Source organism: Triticum dicoccoides, chromosome 2B, assembly GCF_002162155.2.
Source record: "Triticum dicoccoides isolate Atlit2015 ecotype Zavitan chromosome 2B, WEW_v2.0, whole genome shotgun sequence".
Lineage (NCBI taxonomy): Eukaryota > Viridiplantae > Streptophyta > Magnoliopsida > Poales > Poaceae > Triticum > Triticum dicoccoides.
Genome location: NC_041383.1, coordinates 783,742,850 through 783,762,586, shown reverse-complemented (window position 1 = coordinate 783,762,586; position 19,737 = coordinate 783,742,850). Strand labels below are relative to the sequence as shown.

The following is a 19,737-nucleotide window of genomic DNA, read 5'->3' as shown; positions in this document are numbered from 1 at the left end:
CATGCGTCTAAGATTATTGGTATTCCATGTAAGACAAGCAGTGGCCGGTTTTTTTCATTTTTGCCTCTGGTTTTCCTGAACAGATTTTTGTTCTGTTTATTTTTCTTTTTCTCTTTCCTTCAAATGCGTGAACTTTTTTATTTTTTAAAAAAATTCATGAACTTTTCTCAAATTTGTGATCTTTTCATATTTTCTTTTTTTTCAAATCCATGAAAATTTTCAGTTTTTCCCTTAACTTTTTAGTTAACTTTTTTAAACCTCACAACCATTTTTTCTTTCAGATTCATTACTTTTTCAAATCATTGAACCTTTTCAGTTTTCTTGTTTAACTTTTTTAGTGATTTTTTTTTCAAAACCTTGAACTTTTTCAGTTTGCTAACTTTTTTAGTGAACTTTTTCAAATTTATAATTATTTTTCAATTTTTAAACTTTTGAAAAAAAATCCACATTCGTGAAGTTTTCTCAATTTTGTGAACTTTTTTTAACTTCCTGGAATTGTTTTTCAAAATTTTATGAACTTTTTGTTATTTTGCTGACTCTATTACTGAACTTCTAAAATTTATGATTTTATTCTCAAGTTTTATAATTTAAAAACTTTTTCCACATTTGTGAAGTTTTCTCAAATTTGTGAATTTTTTTGAACTACTTGAACTTTTTCAAAAATGTCATGAACCTTTTCCTCTTTTTTTTAGTGAACTTTTTTGAAATTTCAGGAACTTTTTTCAATCCGCAAAATTTTTCTAGTTGCTAATTTTTTTGAAGTTTTCTAAAATTCTGAATTTTTTTCAGATTCATGAACCTTTATAAAATGTTGGATTTTTTTTCAAATTTCAAACCTTTTTATTTTCCAGACTTTTCCTTTTTTGCAAGTCAACGGTCAAGGTAAACCGATTGACCGAGCAAGGGGATGACGGATGACCGATTGCAGCGATCGCTAGCCTTAATGGACCACATGCCGGCTAGGCATCACACATGAGCGCCAGGGAACTGTTTTGGGTGCTTAAGGCGCCCAACAAGAGCTCAACTTCTGACTCTTTGGGTCACCACCGGGTTTTAAAGTTGCGCTTGGCACGCACATGCACCACCCTGCACTGATAATCACATGCTAGCCATGATCCTATTAATGTCATCCATCGCCCCCTTGATTCCCCAATAGAACCATTTGGATGGCCGCACGGCTTCATCCCCAGTTATAAAAGCCTGATGATGAGGCGTCCCCATCAGCAAAGCCCTAGCCGCCTGCTTACTCATCCCCACCGCCTCCTACGCTTCCATACCCTCCAACGCCCGAGACAAATGTCGCACGCAATTACACATCTTATTGGCTCAACTTGGCGGCCGAATGAAACCTTCAGCCCAAGATGACGCACACTGACTCAAACTCTACCCACAATGGAAGTGGATCTGGCGATCGCAGGGGATCCAAACCCCCTTGTTCGGGCGAAGGAGGAGGATGAGGATGTCGTCCCACTAGTCCAAGTGAATGACACCATCCCAGTTGGAGCTGAAGTTCGATGACCCGATCCACGCCGTGCTCTGTCTCTCTACCCTTGAAGCTCGCAAGGAGTTCACCCTCCATAGTACGACCCCACACTCATTGACGAGGAGGAGCAACAGTAGCTCAAGGCTATCGCTCATGAGTCCAACCCCTATGCCTTTTTTGAGGATCTCTTGTTGACGGCGACAAGTAGGAGGAGGGCGATTACTAGACGGCACGAGTCAACGACTAGTATATGAAGTACTAGGTAGCACCCCCGCTTAAAATGCGCGTGTGTTTAGAATTTCCGGCTGGAGATGCTCTTGCCCACTCACTCGGCCATCTGTTGCGTCCTCCGCCGCGGCGGCCAACTTCCTCGTCTCCGCAGAGAACGAGCACCATCCCCGACAAGGCGCACCATGACACCTTCGGCTCCTCCGACGTAGCCTCGACCGCGCCGCCGAGGCTTCCTCCTCGTAGCCCTCTGCGTTTGCCTACTGCATCGCCGTGCCACCCTCGTTTGAAGCTGGCCCTCCGAGACAGCGGGGAGCCTCAGCCGTGAGCTCGTCGCCATTATCGAGTAGCTACGCAAGGTCAGTCAATCCAGGCTTGGTCTGTACCCATAGCTCCACCCCCACGCTGTATTCAACTGGTGCTGTTCGTGCCTACCTGCTCGGCGCACGGAAGGTGCTCGGTGGAATGCCTCTAAGCACAAAACTCATGCTTGCATTATCATCATCATCGTATGGTGTCTGATTTCATGTGCAGATAGCTCAAATGGAGAATTTTGGGTGTGGATTTGCGTTTGTGCTTTGAGCTGCTGCACTGTTCTAGTAAAATGTGCAAATTGATGCAATACTAGCTTAGGTATTAGGGCGGCATTTAATTTAGTTTGGAAAGACAAATTGTTCAAACAGTTGCCCAACGAAAGATTACCATTCAACTTGACTAACTCAATCATTTTTAACGGGTTTATATCAGTTAAGAGATTAGTTGCCACCATGGTTATTTCTTTTGTTTATCCTTACATTTTCTTTTTTTCATATCTCTGTTTCCTACTTCTTTCATTTTCATTTACTTTTCTATTTTTTTTCATTTTTCTTTTCTTTCTTAGCAGTAGCGCTCTATGCAGGAAACGCGCTGCAACAACGAGTGTGTGTGTGTGTGTGTGCGTGTGTGCGTGTGTGCGTGTGTGCGTGTGCATCTAAATGTTTTACTCAGAGTTCAGAGGTAGAAAGTTTTGCCACATAGAGCATTAACCAATGGTGGGAAGCTTTCCTTGCAGTATCTGGCTTGATATCAGCAATCTGAGTTCTTATTTGCGTCTGATAATTCAACGCTAGTCTCAGAATTAGGATTCATGTCCATTTAGCGTGTGCGTTCATGTGTTGTTTATCCTTTGAAAGGAGCCACATTGACTGCGTAAGAGACGGATTGTTATGTCTTTATATAGTACTATAATGCTTGGGGTTGTACATGTTGCTTTATATCTGATTAACGTGCATGGTATCTTGATTGATAATTTTCTTTTACTCTGATTAATAGTACAGAACCACAAAAAAGATTAATAGTACAGGACTTCCTAACCCCTGGACTGAACATGGAAAATCTTTGTAAACCTATATTATAAGATACTATATTTTGTTCCTCACTAAGATTTTGTATGTGCTATATGCGTCAACGTAGGTAACATATCCCCACATGATGGAACGGTTAGAAGGGCTCGGGGTGGAGATGGAGAGATCAGACATGTCTTTCTCAGTGAGCACACAATTGAAAGGCGGCGGCAGAGGATGTGAGTGGGGCAATGGCAACGGTATCTCGGGCCTCTTGGCACAAAAGACCAACATACTGAAACCCAGTTTTTGGCGCATGGTCCGTGAGATAATCAAGTTCAAGAATGATGCTCTGACGTAAGCAGTCTAGTCCCCCAGTTCTCATGTGCATATATTATACTTCCGTTCGTAGCTGGATGCCTTTTGTTTATACTATATGATGACAGTTAATTCGCTGGTGTGATCTTTGAAATGAAGGTACCTGGAGGACCACGAACACAACCCTGATCTGAACCGTAATGAGACATTGGGGCAGTTCATTCAGTCGCACGGATATTCCCTATCATTTCAAGAGGCTTATCTTGTACTGCTTCTATCTAATCTACTTGCTTATGTCATCTTTTAGTGTATCCAGCAACCCTTCATTTGGCAAGATCTCGCATCAGAATTCTGTATTCAATTTTTTATATTTCATATTTTTGAATAGGCATGTAAAACTGTGAAGAGAAACTACACTTTTCAAATAAGTACAGAAAATTTAGATGAAATATTCAAATTATAACTAAAATCTGGGCCTACTCCTCAATGACTAGTTTTCACACCAACATGGGTGCAGGGGGCGGTAAGGCTGGTCATTAGCTTGTAGAAATTCTTGTCAGTATTCCCGCAGCAAAAGAACAGAAAATTTTGAGTATGCACACATTGTGTTGTGATTAGGACTGCGTGTTAATTATCTATGCAGTTTTGAGTTAGTGACACGAAAATGTACATTTGGTGCAGATTCCAGTCTGCACAGGCATGTGGTCATGTTCACCACAAGATGTTTTGAGCCTGTCTGCTTTCTTTGTGCTGTCATTTTGCCGAAACAATGACCTTCTTCAGGTGCCTTGCTACTTCGTATGCATGCTCCTTTCCCATTGCATTTGTCTTTGTGCATTTGAAAGCTGATTATATCTGTGCGCTCAGCTGTTTCGTCACACCCAGTTGCCCACTGTCAAGCCTCGTTCACAGTCCTACGTAAACAAGGTATGTATTGCAATCCATCAGCCTCAAAAGAGGTTGCACATTGTAAATATTATACTCTTTAGGTTTTAGCTGCAACCAAAATACCAAATACAGGGACCAAACATTGCAATTAATGCAGGTAAAAGGAGAATTGGAGAGCATGGGCTGTCTAATTAAAACCAGCTGCTGGGTCAAATCTGTTTCAAGTCTTGATGGAGGTACGTATATGCGTTATTGTTTGTTGATGGCCTGTACAAACAATTAGTCATCATATATATTATTGATTCACTGGCTGAAACAATCCTCTGTTTTGGCACTGGTAGCCGCTGGCTACAGAGTCTTGGAGAATGGTGGTTCAGAGGAAACATTCGACAGTGTCATCCTTGGGGTCCATGCACCTAATGCTCTGAAAGTATTAGGAGCTGAAGCTACACACCAGGAACTGAGAATTCTAGGTGCTTGTCAGTATGTCCAAAGGTAAAGCCTGCCTAGTGTTGCTAAATGAACACATAGATAAAGTTTGATCTACTGAATGTCTGACATGTTTACGTTTCAGGGATATATACCTCCACTGCGATCAAAATCTGATGCCCCGAAATCCATCGGCATGGAGTGCCTGGAATTTCCTGGGGACAACTAGCAGGGGCTTTTCTGTAACTTACTGGCTAAACCAAATTCTGGTAAATTCTTTTCTTTTCATATGCATGGTTTGGTACAATGAATTAATTTTATTGATGACACATTTGTTGACGAAATGGCCCTGCCCTGCCTTTTTTTACGACACTGAAACCATTTTGTACGCGTTAGATGTCCTTAGGACTAGGCATGCCTCCCCAGCAAAAAGAAAAGGAACCAAAGGATAAAAAATAAAGATGTTTCATCACGTTAGAACACATTGTAGAGGAGGCTCACAGGATAACAGCAAAATGGAAGCTTCAGCCTAACCTCAGCAGCATGAACGGATTACATAATTATTAATTGTGTTTTTTTGTTTTGCTTTTCTAGAAAATCGAATCTGTCAGGCCTTTCCTGGTGACACTCAATCCCCCTGGTGTTCCGGATCATGTACTGCTTAAATGGAAAACAAGCCTCCCTGTTCCGTCTGTGGCCGCGGCGAAGGCTTATCTTCAGCTTGATCAGATCCAGGGAAAGAGAGGAATGTGGTTCTGTGGGGCATATCAAGGTAACCTGTTTCATGAATTGCAGTTTGTAGATAGCTTGTTCATTACAACCTGCATGTAGATGTACGATAGACTTTCACTACATTAAAGTTAGGTGTGAAATGATGTGAAAAGCATTTGATCTCAAATGTCTGTTCTGCCTTGGTCGCAGGTCATGGATTTCATGAAGACGGATTGAAGGTATTTGCATGGACAACCTGTCCATTTCCCCTTAGAGTTAGGTATCGTGCATAGTGAACCGTACTATGATGATAAGGACAAAAGGGACGGGAGGAACTGCGATTAGATAGTCACTACTCCCTCTGTCCCAAAATATAAGAACGTTTTTAACACTACACAAAAACGTTCTTATATTATGGGACGGAGGGAGTAGTTTATTATTCCATTGCTTAGTGATCAAAAAGTATGATGCTGTCCCTGTTTAGAGACATGACTTTATAGCCCCTAAGCAACGAAACTCTAACAAAGGTTTTAATCCTATCATAACCATAAGTAACCATATCCTTGCTTACCTCTAGTTGGCTTAAGGTCCAAGCTACTAGATTTCCATGCTTCTCCTTTATTCATCTATTGGGGCTGTTTACACCACCCTGACATGTACGCTTTTAGTTTCAATCGCATAATCAGAATGCATTTGACATGAACTAGTTATGTGAGGTCCATTTCTGTTGGTCATATTGAATCAACAGGCTGGGAAAGCAGCAGCTCAAGGTTTGCTTGGAAAGAAATGCGAGCTTCTGTTGTACCCAAAGCAGATCATTCCATCATGGACCGTGGCTGGGGCACGCCTTGCATTTGCAAGATTTTTCATGCAATACATATCCATCGGTAACTTGATGTGAGTCCTTGCATGAGTCGATATGATATGCAATGCCTAATTATGATTATTTTTCACCTTAATAGTTTTTGTACAGATTGGTTGAAGCGGGAGGTAGTGTGTTCAGCTTTGGTAAAGCTTGCAACAAATGCCCTGTAAAATCTGTTGTGCGAGTTCATGACCCCTTGTTCTATTGGAAGGTTATCTTCTCTTCTTTTTTCTGCCTACACATGCATCTTTAATTTTTTCTGATTGGTCATTTATGCATAATTCTTAATTTCTTATAAGCTCCACTGCAATTGCTTTGGCCAACCTTCTCATTTCAAGTGCATATGTTTATCCTAGCTCTCTCATGGCTTTCAGGCTACAACAGAAGGAGAGATCGGCTTGGGAGAAGCCTATATTAACGGCTATTTCTCTTGTCTTGACAAGAGAAAAGGCCTTCTGAATTTTATCCTGGTAAAACTATATCATAGCCCATGAGCTTATTGGTAGAGGTATTTCTTCATTTCAGATCAAATCCATGATCCATTTCTTCGCAGATTCTCATTGCTAACAGAGATGAGCGTAGGAGCCGCGGCATTGCCAGAAAAAGGTTCTGAAACCTTCAATTGTCCACTATGTTCCTATCCTCTTTTTTTCTTTTAATATAAAAACAAAGTAAAACCTATGAATCTATGCGTGTGACTGATCAGGTACACAAAATTGTTTGGTTTGCAGGCATTGGGGGTCACCCTTCTATGTAATGGCTCTGTTGTCATATGCTAAATACGTTTTGCGCCACGCCTCGAGGAAGAACACCGCAACACAAACTCGTCGAAACATCTCTCAGCATTATGATCTTGTCAGTCCTCATGTCTCTTCTTTTGTTATTGAGATAACTAGCTGCTTAGGTCAATTTGTAATACTCTCTCCGATCCATATTAATTGTCATTCATTTAGTACAAAGTATGGATCGGAGGGAGTACCAGAATTATTGCAAATCTTATCGAGTTGAAATTTTTGTGTTCCAAACCTTATCAAAAGGATTTGTTATAATTAATTACTTTCCATGCATCTATAATAACATACTCCCATCTGTCCCATAATATAAGAGCGTTTTTAACACTACACTAGTACAAAGTTGAGTCACTTATTTTGGGACGGAGGTAGTGTGTGCACAGACTAGTAGTGTCAAAAACGCTCTTATATTATGGGACAGATGGGGTACCAAATAGTACTAATAGTTCTATCTTTCTTCTTGTATATGTGCACAGAGTAATGATTTCTTCTCGCTTTTTCTGGATAAATCGATGACTTACTCTTGTGCAGTTTTCAAGGTTTGTAAATCTTGTGATTTTTTCCGCAGCTTGTAAATTTTGTAGGGCAATTTTATTAATTCACGGACTGAAATTAATTGATAGATGGAGAACGAAAGCTTAGAAGCAGCCCAGCAACGTAAACTGAGCCTTCTAATCGACAAGGTAATACCGCCATATCTCCAGAGATCGTGTGATTAGATTGATTACTAGTTAGACAATGTTGTGAAAATGATCTGATGGTACTTCATTCTTGCAAAATGTATATTTAACAAAGGCTAAAGTTGAGAGGGAGCATCATGTTCTTGATATCGGTAGCGGCTGGGGAAGTTTAGCAATACAAGTGGTTAAGCAAACTGGCTGCAAATACACTGGAGTTACTTTGTCGGAGGAGCAGCTTAAATACGCCGAGAGTAAAGTAAGAGAAGCTGGCCTAGAGGTTAGTTCTATGTTACTTCCTCCTTTACACAATACCTGTCTAGTTTACAAGCTTATCAGCAATTACCATTCCACTATATCTGTTCACTGAGAAAGTGTAGTGTGAATATTTTAGCATTTTTACCCGCTAAAAAAAATATTTTAGCATTTTTATCCTCTAGACCTCCACTCTTTCGTGTAACTGATGATATAAAGATGCGAGAGTGAATATGTAATTTGATAGGGGCAAGCATGGTCCTGTAAAAAGACTTTTATTTTTTTAGTGTAGATTCACTCATTTTGTTCTGTATAATCAGCATTGGAATCTGTAAAAAGACTTATATTTAGGAACGGAGGGAGAGTAGTAACTTTATGTCTTATTCTAGAAAAGGTGACTTTACATCTCTCCTAAAAACAAACTAATTTAACATCTAGGCTGTTAAAATTTGTGTAATTATGCTGGTCTACATCTTCAACAGTCAGATTTTGTTTTTGAGATTTTCTAGCACACCGCTTTATTTTCTGGTTATATAGACATGCACGGAGAGTTAGTATTTTCTTTTTGTCCCCAGCTTCGGCAAGGTGAAATCCTAGCTAACAATTCTACTATCTATTGCTATTAATTTTTAGGACCACATAACTTTTCTGTTGTGTGACTATCGCCTAATACCACCTTACAAGTATGACGCTATCATAAGCTGGTAAGTACTACTATATTATGGATGCGTTTTGTGACTTCGACACCACCCAAGTGCGTGATTATACTTACGTAATCCTCTGGTGTGAATCAGTGGAATGATCGAACATGTTGGCCATGAATACATGGACGAATTTTTTGCCTGCTGCGAGTCTTACTTGGCTGAAGATGGCATATTGGTCCTCCAGGTTAGTGCATCGACAACTAAGTATATTTCGAAATGATTTCACGGCTGAATTCCAATATCATCAAGAACCGCAACTAAAGTAGTGTATGCCTTACTTTTGGTGCATAAGAACAAGTATTAGGCCTTATTCTTTTTGATTTGGCAGAAAGCCAAATGAAAGATACTCCTTACCATATATATCCAAGCAAGACCTTAGGTTTACACGATCATGAACTAACCATTATACATATGTGTTTAGTTCATCTCAATTGCAGAGGAACGGTACGAGCAATACAGAAGAAGGCCACACTTCGTCAAAGAATACATATTCCCTGGCGGTTGCATTCCTTCTTTGGCCCGTGTAATGTCTGCCATGACCACGTCATCAAGGTTCAGGTACGTTTTACAACAATTGATCAATGATTGATTGGTTACTTCATGGTCATGGATGGATCTCCATCCATTAAACCCTACCTAACCTTGTTGCACACTGGGTACAGCATAGAGCATGTCGAGAATATTGGGCCCAATTACTACACAACTCTGATGCACTGGAGGGACAACTTCATGGCCAACAAAGAGTAAGTATCACTTGTCATTCACTATAGAAGAATGCTGCTGTGGCAATTATATACATATATTGTTACAGTTGGTTGCTCAGTTAGTATTAATTTCTTACTGCTTTCGTTTTCTTGCAGTCAAGTTTTGGAACTGGGCTTTGATGAGAAGTTCATCCGTATATGGGAGTTTTACCTCATGTACTCTGCGGCTGGTTTCAAGTCACGAGCAGTTGGAGATTACCAGGTACGTATTTACGTATGTATACATGCTCTCTCGGATCTTAAAAATATGACTGGAATCCACATCCATATGATTACCTATGTTATTTCCAGACAAATGGAAGTCATATACTCCCTCGGATCCTAAAAATATGACTGGAAATCAGCAGGGTCTCCCAAATACAGCAACCATTTATTTTCATTGCAATAAATGATGAAATTAATAAAATTTTATATGGTGACAGTGAGTTTCTTGGGAAGACCTAATTGTGTGATTTTTCATATATCAAATTAAAATATTAGTGGTAAAAGTTTCAAGACATTGCCAAAATAATTATGTCTGAGCCTTCACATTCCAGGCACTCTGAGTGGCTGACATATAATATATATCTGCATGCAGGTTGTTTTCTCTCGTCCAGGCAACCGTCGGCTAGGCCTGCCTTGATGGCTAAAGGCAACATATCCTTCTCCATTAACAAGTCAGCCCTGGAATGGTTTGCTCATACGGGCAGCCTAATCAGGTGGTTTGGCGATCTATCTTCTTGTTTTAATCATGAAATGTTTAGTTTTCAGGGCGGTGTATTGTCTATTAATAAATTTGCGTGTGTATGCAAGTGCTACATGAACCTGGTTACTAGAATTTGAGAATTGTATCAGCAAGAGTTGATGTCCTTGATTGTAGTTTTTTATCTTTTCCGTGTTTGACATTTGTGAAATTTGTTATGGGAGATAATGGATGTTTCTAATTACCATGTTCTATCACTAGCTCATGAAGATAGTTTGGTGTGCTTATGGGGTACCACATGCATGTTTTTTTAGACAGAATGCCCCGAAGAATCACCGACCAATAGTGCAAAGAATTGCTCACACCATACATAACACTGGGATGACCAGTGGTTACAAGCGCATGAGAAAAGAAACAACAAAAGGACTTAAGATAGATTAGGAGCAAATGAAACAAAATTCACTTGATCCTCTCAATCAACACGTACCTTCTGCTGCTCTTAGGACTGAAACCGGAGTGAACCCAAAACATATCATATTTCATAAAAGGAAATCGGATTGGGGAGCTGTATGGATGTGGATTCGGGTACTGAAATATGTTGGAATCAAACCGGACATGGTATATATGGAGCGCTGCTTGCCTGCATGTCTGTTGAACAAACATATGTTTCAACTTTATGTTCCATGTTGCATGCATATGTTTTCATAATAAAACTTGAACTAGCAAACACATGCATGCATTTGGCAGAGTAGTTGGCATCTACTCAATAGGAAGCGGATAGATCAAATCAGGTGCAGTGACACATTAAAACTGCAACTTAAGCAGTTGGGCCTAATCTGACCATCCAAAGCATGCAACCAAGGGCTAAGATATGATTGCCATCTTTCCCATGTTCCTACCCATTGCTCTTTTTCTTTAAAAACAGAACCAACTGTCCAATTGTATGAATAGACCATGGAACCGAACCATTTACAACACAAACTGCGCTAGTACCTAACTGTGTTGTCCCATTGCCACCCTCAAACGGACGAAATCTGAACAAAATGGATGCCCGTTTGTGGTCGTGCCTTGGAGATGGTTTAAAAGCTAGAGTAGTCTGGTTCTGCAGGCCAATAGCAATATCTATGTACACGCTCTCCTTTCAATGCTCGACGATTGGTGCATCATGTGCCTTGCATGAACAACCTAGTCGGTTTCCACTTCAGCCACGACTTCCGCGATGCATTGACCATTACGACTGTGGGGGGATGTCCGCCGTTTACTCTCGGATTCTTCTTCATTCTCATCGTCTGTGTCACTACCGTTGTGACTGCGGGGGGTGCTAAGCATCGCGATTAGTTATGAAAGATAGGATACCGTAGGATCTGTTCTACCTTGTCTTGTATTTCAAGTTGATCATATACTTCTATATATATATATGTCCACGAGGCTTAAGCAATACATCAACAATGTCACCAATTTCCTCTCTATTCCTCTCTTACAGTTACCTCGATCAATAAGGATTGTTCCGGACCAACACATTGTTTCGGCACGCTTGCTTCAGTCGCCATCAACCCGGCCCCTCGCCACCCGCCATCTTTTCGGTCACACATTTGTTGTATTCCTTTCCAGCATCGTCCATGCAACCCAATGAGAAATTCTTAGGAGCAGTAAATCGACAGTGTACCAGTAAAAAATACCATTCGTTTTTTACATAATGTAGTACTCCTTCCATTCCATACGTAGTGCGTATTAGTTTTTTGCTAGAATTCCACAATGTAGTGCGCATGAGCTGCTTTGGACAGACATTACCCTCAACTGTTCACCGCATGTGCAGCCATACGATGAGAAAATCTTATACGACCCGGGTCGTACATGACCGATTGTGAGACCCTCTCTAGCGCCTGGAGAAACGAATCTCAAAGCACAAGACCCGTGAATCACGTTTACCAAATCCTTAATCCCCTTTTCTTCGCCAGGTTTGCTATTTCACATCTAGATGTGAAATAGTTATCTCACATCTAACTTTCTAAACACACGATTTAGACATCAAGATTTGTGTTCTTTGGTTCTTTTTTGTTGTTTGACGTTGTCTCTGTATGTGTTGCTTTTTGTAGACAATATACGCGTCGCTCGTGCAGGGTCTTGTCATGCTGTTGTTTCTTTTTCACATCCATCGAGTGTTTTCTCAGCGTGGGCTGCGGCCACAAGCAATTTTTTGATTTTTTGTTTTTTCCTTCTTTCTTTTATTTTCAAATTTGTAAACTTTTTAGTTCATGATTTTTTTATTTTCTTTTTCTCTTTTCCATTCCATTTTAAATATTAATGAATTTTTTTCCATCACTACCAATTGATTGTCCACAATTAAAGGAGTTGTCTTTTTTTTGTCTCAGTTGTAAGCTCAATCTTAACTTGCAACCAGGACCTGTCTTTTTTTTGTTCTAGTTGCAATCCCACCCTTGACTCGCAACTGGGTCTTCACTTTTTTGTCTCAATGACAAGTCCATCATCGACTCGTAACTGGGGCCTGGATTTTTTTTGTCCCGGCTGCAAGTCCATCCTCGACTCGCAACTCAGCGCCAACCTTTTTTTGTCTCAATTGCAAGTTCAACCTCGATTCACAACTGGAGACCGATCTTTTTTAGTCCCAATTGCAAGTCCACCCTCAACTGCAACTAAGGGTCCGACATTTTAGTCCAAGTTGCAACTCCATCATCGACTCATAACTAGAGCCCGACATTTTTCTCCGGTTGATAGTCTAACCTTGTTTGCCCAGTTGCAAGTCTACCGTCGACTCGCAACTGGACCCAACCATTTTTGTCCCAGTTGCATGTTCACTCTTTGACTCGCAACTGAGGTTCAATCTTTTTTTGTCTCAGTTGGAAGTCCACCCTCGGCTTATAACTGGGGCCTGACATTTTTTTGTCCTAGTTGCAAGTCTACCCTCCACTCGTAACTAGGGTGTGACCTTTTTTTGTCTCAGTTACAAATCCAACCTTGCATCATAACTGGGGGTCCGATATTTTGTTTGTGCTAGTTGCAAGTCCATCCTCGACTCGCAACTGGGGCCTGACTTTTTACCAGTTGCAAGTCAACATTCGACTCCCAACAGGGCCTGACCTTTTTTGGGATTAGTTACAATCTCACCCTCGACTTGCAACTGGGTCCAACATTTTTTTCCATAGTTGCAAGTCCACTCTTGGCTCGCAATTGGGGCCCGATCATTTTCTGTCCCAGTTGCAAGTCCATCATTGACTCGCAACTGTGGCCCAATTTTTTTCCTTCTAGTTGCAAGTCCACCCTTGACTTACAACCAGGGTCTAATTTTTTTTGTCTCAGTTGCAATCTCATCCTCGACTCACAATTGGTGTCCGGCCTTTTTTTATCCTAGTTGCAAGTCCACCCTTGACTCGCAACTAGGGCCGGCCATTTTTTGCCCCAGTTGCAAGTCCACCCTCGACTCGCAACCGGGGTCTGACTTTCTTTTGTCCAGTTGCAAGTTCACCCTTAATTCGCAACTGGGCCTGACCTTTTGTTGTCTGCAACACTCTCGACTCGCAGTTGAGCCTAGACTTTTTTGTCCCAGTAGCAAGTCCAACCTTTTTTTTGCTTTTGACATATGCATCTGACGTGAACAAGGTACTATGTGTCAATTTTTTGTGCAAAAGCAAAATGCACGTTCGCTGTAACATACTGTAGTACTGTAGCGATTACTGTAGTTAATGATAGTGAATGGATGGATGCATAGCTCTGTAACTAGAGGAAAGTAAACCCGGTATTAAAAATGGACTGTTGGCTACCATCGCTCGCGCATGTACCAGGCTCACACATTGGCCGCACGGGACAGCCAGCATGCACACACTGTTTAGTAGATTTTTGTTAAAAAAAGTAAGAGGTGGGCTTATTTTTGGGAGTGTCTATTTGACGCTTGAATGTTTTCCAATTCAAAAACATTCAAAAAACTAGACCAATAAACAGATGACAGCTGTACAGCCACAAAAAACATCCGACAGCGGAAAAACAACACCAAAACGGGTCGGGGAAAAAATTTGACCCGGTAACCCTCGACAATAACCCACTCCAGAAAAATCAGGGTCCTACCCCATCCTCTGTCGATCTCCAGGCCCACACAGCAGGTGACCAACTTGGAACGCACGAAATAGGGCCAAACCCCTCCCGCAAACCACTTGACAGATCTCACCTAACAACACAAACAAAAAGCAAAATCAGAAAGGGGGAGAAGAGAAGAAGGGAGAACATGGAGGCGGACATGGGCGATGGGGTAGAAGAAGAAGGGAGCTCAAACACAAATCAGAAGAGAATTCAAGATGTTGTACCTGACGAGCATCAAGGAAGATCATCAGAGGGGAATCAGCGTCAGGATTCACAGGTCAGCAAAAAAACATCCCACTACTCTCCCCACCTCTCGCATGAACAGATCGGGGAGGGATTTCCTTCAAGTACAAAAATAAAATAGATTAGCATCTACTGTTTTCCTAGGAAATTACATCAAATTAGGGATCTGTTCATGGCATCTGTTCAATAGATTAACATCGGGAAAGTAACACAATTTCCACTGTCAAATAACATGTTTTACAGTGGGAAATGCAGTGTAACAACAGGACTTACAGTGCAAATCCCACATATAATTACAGTAGAAAAACAAGACAATTTCCACTATAAAATAACATGTTTTACAGAGGGAAATGCAGTGGTAAATGCAGTGGTAATTACAGTGAAAAAACAACACAATTTCCACTGTAAAATAACATGAATTACAGTGGGAAATACAGTGGTAAATGCAGTGTAACAACATGACTTACAGTTTAAATCCCACATATAATTACAGTGGAAAAACAACACAATTTCCACTGTAAAATAACATGTTTTACAGTGGGAAATACAGTGGTAAATGCAGTGTAACAACATGACTTACAGTGTAAAATTAACATGTTTTACAGTGGGAAATGCGGTGCAACAACATGACTTACAGTGTAACAACATAAATTACAGTGTAAATCCCACAAATATTTACAGTGTAAATTCCATTGTAAATTTGCATTGTAAAAACATGTTTTACAGTGTATATTCCACAGATATTTACAGTGTAATTTTAAAGTGTAAAAACTACTATAAATTCCATGCTTTACAAAATGTAAAAATCCTAGTGTGAACACTATTGTAGTTAACTTGTAATAAGCAGTTATTCACATTGTAAATCCAACAGTAAAAACTAGAGTAGTTATAGAGTTTTACAACGCAAAATTCTTGACGTTCTTCTATTTAAAAATGGGTTCAGGAGAGGAGCATGATGACGGTACTAGCTGAAGAAGACCTACTGAGACTGTCACAAGAAGAACTGATACTCAATGTAATATACAGTAGCTAAACTTTTCCCCTTCATTTATGCTGCATGAGCTTGTTCAATATGTTTGCAAAAAAAATACTGAAATGATTATGCTGCAGGATCAATTTTCATTCACTGCCCTCCTTCATTCAGACATTATATACAAGGTAAGAAATTCCAAAAAATACAAAAAATCAACTACTGCAAAAAGATGATACAAAAATGTCTTAATTGTAAGGTGTGATATCTCATGCAGGTACACTCAGGAGATGCATCGATGAATATTATGGGAACTATTGAGCAGAACTCCAGGAGCAAAGCAGATGATACTTTCAACACAACAATAGACACTAATGTAAACAAAGATATCCGCTCAATAACAATTACAAGAAATACCAAAGGAAACACAGTAACATTCTTTATACTGACATACTTTGCAGACACTAGAGGGAGTCTTGCATCACAAAGTGGCAGCAAGTGAAGATGGAGGAGCAGAAACTAATCCATGGGACACGAACCTGTTCTACAACGTGAATCTGCAACAGGTACAAACTACAAAAACTTCAGAAAGAACAAACGATGAACATAAGAGAAAGTTGACACATTACATCAGGAGAAAAAACTAACACAAAACCCTAAAGTTGCAGGAGCCTGATGATGTTGACATAAGAGGAGCAGCAGGCAAAACAAACTCAAGCACAGGCCATAGCAATGAAGAAGGAGAAAGAAAGGAACCGGAACACTCACTTGAACAAGACGGAGATGATAAATTCCTCGATGAAGAAGACGTTGAGGGATTCCTGCAAAATGAACAAGATGCTGCATCAGAAGGCAATCTGATGAACACTAGAAGTAATTTCAAGCCACAATTAGGCATGCAATTCAAAACAAAGGAAGAAGTTCAGGAATACATAAATTTTTACTCAAAACAGGCAGGCTTTTCAGTGGCTACTGTAGCAATCTCCAGAACAACAAGCAAGAAGAGGAACAACGAGGTCACAAGGATCACTATGAAGTGCAACAAGTGGGGCAAAACAAAGGAAATAGAGACAGAATGCATTGTGCCCACGAGGAAAAGTACAGTTATTGCTAAAACTGATTGTAAAGTTGTGGTGGTCATATCAGAGAAAGGAGGTTTTTGGGAAATTACAAGACAACAACTCGAACACAACCACGAGTTAACACCAAACAGTAGATTCTTCAGGTCACATAAGTACATGTCGGATGAAGAGAAGTGCTTGATACGGGTTTTGAAGCATACTAACCTGGAAACAAGAAGGATTGTTGCTGTCCTAGCTTACTTGAGAGGAGGAATGGCTCATCTTCCCTACACAAAGAAGCATGTGACTAACTATGCAGCAACAATAAATAGAGATATCACAAACTCTGACATGATGGAAGTAGTGCACATGTTCAACAAGAAGCAAGCAGAAAATCCTGGGTTTTGCTACTCATTTGAGCTTGATGGAGATAATAAAGTGAGAAGCTTATTCTGGACAGATGTTAGGTCAAGAATGATGTATGACATTTGCGGTGACTGCATCAGTTTTGACACTACATTCGTGACAAACGGATACAACCTTCCGTTTGCACCCTTTGTTGGAATATCCCCGCATGGTAGCACATACTTGTTTGCTTGTGCCTTCATTATCAACGAGACGAAAGAAACATTTGCTTGGTTGTTTGAACAATTCCTAATGGCTATGGGATGGACGCATCCTATATCGATCATTACAGATCAGGACAAGGCTATGCAAGCAGCAATTGAAGAAGTGTTTCCTAATGCTACCCATAGGAGATGCCTGTTTCACATAAAGAAAAAGGCAGAGGAGAAAGTAGGTCCATGTTTCCAAGCTAATGAAGGCCTATATGAAGATTTTCAGGACATTGTGGACAACTCTTTGACTGTGGAAGAATTTGAAACACAATGGCGAGAAATGATTGAAAAGTACCAAGTACACGACATAAAGTACTTCAGCGACATGTGGGAAAACAGGAAAAAGTTCATACCGGTGTATTTCAAGGACAAATTCTTCCCATTCATACAAACTACAGCAAGAAGTGAAGGAACAAATTCTCTCTTCAAAAAAGGGGTTGGAGATAAATTTAGTGCTACTAGCTTTTTAAGAGAGTATGATCGGATTCTTGATGTTGTACATGACAGGGAAGAAGAATGTGATCATGTTTCTAGAAACAAGAAGGTTGCAAGCAAAGCGTTCTGGTCAAAATACAGCATAGAAAGGCAAGCGCATGAGCTATACAACCTTGGAATATTTAGAAAGTTTCAGCATAAAATGGCAGACACAACAAGGCTGCATGTCTTTGAGCAAGAAAAAGACAAATACTATATAGTTAGCCAAGCTGAAAACTACCCTGTAAAAGAACGCCGGAAAAGGTTTTACCAAGTTGGACTGAAAGAAGAAGAGTACTCCTGCATCCGTTGCACATTCCAAAAAGATGGATTGTTGTGCTCACACATACTACGAGTAATGATCCATCTCAACATCGAGAAGATGCCAAAAAAGTACATCATTGACAGATGGAGGAAAAATGACTACAAGCTCGACATTGCAAAGACACCAGCTATTGCAGCAGAGAACTCCACACTAAGGTACAATGTGTTAGCAAGGAAATTGGTGCATGTGGCATCAATAGCTTCAAAGAAGAAGAGGAAGTATGAATATCTGCTGGGAGAATTGGACAAGATACAGAAAAGATTGCGAGAAATGGATGATGAAGAAGAAACTGGAGATGAGGGACAGAGTGTAACCACAAGAATAGTCACTTTCATACCAACAACAGGGGGTGAAGAGGGGACAACCACGGCACTGACAATACAAGACCCAGATATAGCCAAAACAAAGGGTAGGACAAGGATGCTAACTATTCGCGAAGCAATAAAACAGAACAAGTTCTACAAATGCTCGCACTGTGGATCGGAAAGGCACACTCTCAAGAATTGCACCAACCTTGACAAAGAATACAATCTACCCAGAAGCAACAGACGAAAGCAGTCGAACCCTAGGAATGTGAAAAAAGGTATTTTAATAATCATCTTGTACCCCTGTGCTACACTTACTTTAATTCAAGAATTTAAAAATAACAAAAAATGCAAGTGGGGAGAAGGATGGCAGCAAGCATGGGAACAGAGGAAAGAAGAAGAAGGACGAATCAGCAACAACAAAGGCTTAGGGGACAAGAATGGGAGGAGGACATAGGATAAGACAGAGGCTTAGCCGGAAAGAATCTGAGGAGGACATAGGATAAGACAGAAAGGACAAGCAAGGCAGATGACAAGGGAAAGGAAAATAGGGAACTCTAGGGAAGAGATGGTTATGAACAAAATACTTGACTTGTACTAAGAGGGCAAGCATTGTTTGCTACCTACTGTCTATTGAAAAGGCTACTTTATGAGGCATGAATTTCATGCATTATTTGTGCCTTACGGGATGAAAGTTTCACATTGAACATGTTTAAGATTATTGAGTAAACTTGTAAAATACAGTAAGTAAACTAGACAAGAAAGAGCAGCGAGAAAAAGCTGGCAATTGAAATACCTTGATAGACAGTCATAGATTTGCTTGTTTGGAAGTTTCTTCAACAACTTTGGAACTGTAAAGCAACACTGCAACAAAATAAGAAGAGGCAAAAAAATTAAAGAAAGCAAAATGAAAAAGAATAAGATGTGGAAAATAGCTATAAAGAATTACTATACGCTGATAAAAGTAGATATTGAGGAGAGAACTTACTTAATACCAGATGTAAGCTAGATGTAGCCAAAATCAATAGAAAAAAGACTACAACATACAAATGGATCAATAGACTGCATGAAAAATCGTTCAGCCAACAAAGATATAGAAATTGAGTAAATGAATCAATATAGTGCATCGTAAAACTAAAACAAACCGTGCGAAAAAACATTCCCAAATACAAAAAGGGCTTGAACTGTTACAAAGACGGTGATACAACTCATCAGCCCCAAAAAGTACATTAACCTAGAACAATCTTGCGCCAACATAATATTGTTTGAATCAAAACCAACACATTGATAAACTATACAAGCTAATAAAAGACCGAAGGATCTCCAGACTTGTTGACCATCAAGAAAACTCTGCAGTTGACGACCATGAAAAACCTTCACTTTCGATCACCACCCAAAAAGGAAAAGTTATCTAGTTCTGCACCTGCCAGAAAAGTCAAAACAATAGTCAAAAAACACTTATAAGATAAAAACAATCAATCAATGACTAAGGCAAAAATAATAATCAGAGACTACACTCACGTCACCAAAGAA

General features: G+C 40.1%; 2 protein-coding genes and 1 long non-coding RNA gene across 9 annotated transcripts in view; 2 read left to right on the top strand and 1 right to left on the bottom strand.

Moving 5' to 3' along the window:
• The window catches only part of LOC119366277, a 67,987-nt gene that overhangs the window by 1,085 nt on the left and 47,165 nt on the right, over positions 1-19,737 (top strand). Inside the window, exons 1-24 of one of the 3 annotated variants that reach the window (XM_037631984.1) lie at positions 1,787-2,070; positions 3,164-3,390; positions 3,511-3,616; positions 4,033-4,134; positions 4,219-4,278; positions 4,397-4,475; positions 4,581-4,734; positions 4,814-4,937; positions 5,263-5,440; positions 5,590-5,618; positions 6,128-6,276; positions 6,353-6,455; positions 6,619-6,714; positions 6,798-6,850; positions 6,976-7,099; positions 7,512-7,574; positions 7,659-7,718; positions 7,831-7,992; positions 8,601-8,671; positions 8,762-8,855; positions 9,093-9,229; positions 9,334-9,414; positions 9,532-9,637; positions 10,013-10,057. In XM_037631984.1, coding sequence (XP_037487881.1) covers positions 3,179-3,390; positions 3,511-3,616; positions 4,033-4,134; positions 4,219-4,278; positions 4,397-4,475; positions 4,581-4,734; positions 4,814-4,937; positions 5,263-5,440; positions 5,590-5,618; positions 6,128-6,276; positions 6,353-6,455; positions 6,619-6,714; positions 6,798-6,850; positions 6,976-7,099; positions 7,512-7,574; positions 7,659-7,718; positions 7,831-7,992; positions 8,601-8,671; positions 8,762-8,855; positions 9,093-9,229; positions 9,334-9,414; positions 9,532-9,637; positions 10,013-10,057 — 2,388 coding nt within the window. In that variant the 5' untranslated portion in view covers positions 1,787-2,070; positions 3,164-3,178. Of the gene's footprint in view, positions 1-1,786; positions 2,071-3,163; positions 3,391-3,510; positions 3,617-4,032; positions 4,135-4,218; positions 4,279-4,396; positions 4,476-4,580; positions 4,735-4,813; positions 4,938-5,262; positions 5,441-5,589; positions 5,619-6,127; positions 6,277-6,352; positions 6,456-6,618; positions 6,715-6,797; positions 6,851-6,975; positions 7,100-7,511; positions 7,575-7,658; positions 7,719-7,830; positions 7,993-8,600; positions 8,672-8,761; positions 8,856-9,092; positions 9,230-9,333; positions 9,415-9,531; positions 9,638-10,012; positions 10,362-19,737 lie in introns of those variants that run through there. The other 2 variants (XM_037631979.1, XM_037631980.1) reach the window with 2 other exon arrangements.
• On the bottom strand, positions 13,908-16,272 carry LOC119366280. 2 transcript variants are annotated; one of them, XR_005175987.1, is made up of 4 exons: positions 16,191-16,270; positions 15,877-15,995; positions 14,434-14,550; positions 13,908-14,297 (listed from the first exon to the last, which is right to left on the bottom strand). It is a non-coding gene; the product is annotated as an uncharacterized LOC119366280 (long non-coding RNA). The 2 variants fall into 2 exon arrangements; XR_005175986.1 differs by having other exon boundaries at positions 13,910-14,297; positions 15,877-15,979; positions 16,191-16,272.
• Positions 14,311-18,978, top strand: LOC119366275 (protein FAR1-RELATED SEQUENCE 5-like). 4 transcript variants are annotated; one of them, XM_037631978.1, is made up of 7 exons: positions 14,311-14,486; positions 15,396-15,467; positions 15,563-15,610; positions 15,700-15,798; positions 15,884-15,988; positions 16,085-18,482; positions 18,570-18,978. In XM_037631978.1, exons 1-7 carry the CDS (start codon positions 14,355-14,357, stop codon positions 18,659-18,661), a joined length of 2,946 nt encoding a protein of 981 aa, XP_037487875.1. In that variant the 5' UTR covers positions 14,311-14,354; the 3' UTR covers positions 18,662-18,978. The 4 variants fall into 4 exon arrangements, with proteins under 4 accessions (XP_037487875.1, XP_037487874.1, XP_037487873.1 ...); XM_037631977.1 differs by having other exon boundaries at positions 18,560-18,978; XM_037631976.1 differs by having other exon boundaries at positions 16,091-18,978.

Coding starts and splice junctions, on each gene's coding strand:
- LOC119366275 (XM_037631975.1), top strand. CDS start 14,355: ATGGAGGCGGACATGGGCGATGGGGTAGAAGAAGAAGGGAGCTCAAAC. Junction 15,468..15,562: donor AAGAAGAACTGATACTCAAT/GTAATATACAGT, acceptor ATTATGCTGCAG/GATCAATTTTCATTCACTGC. Junction 15,799..15,883: donor ACACAACAATAGACACTAAT/GTAAACAAAGAT, acceptor CATACTTTGCAG/ACACTAGAGGGAGTCTTGCA.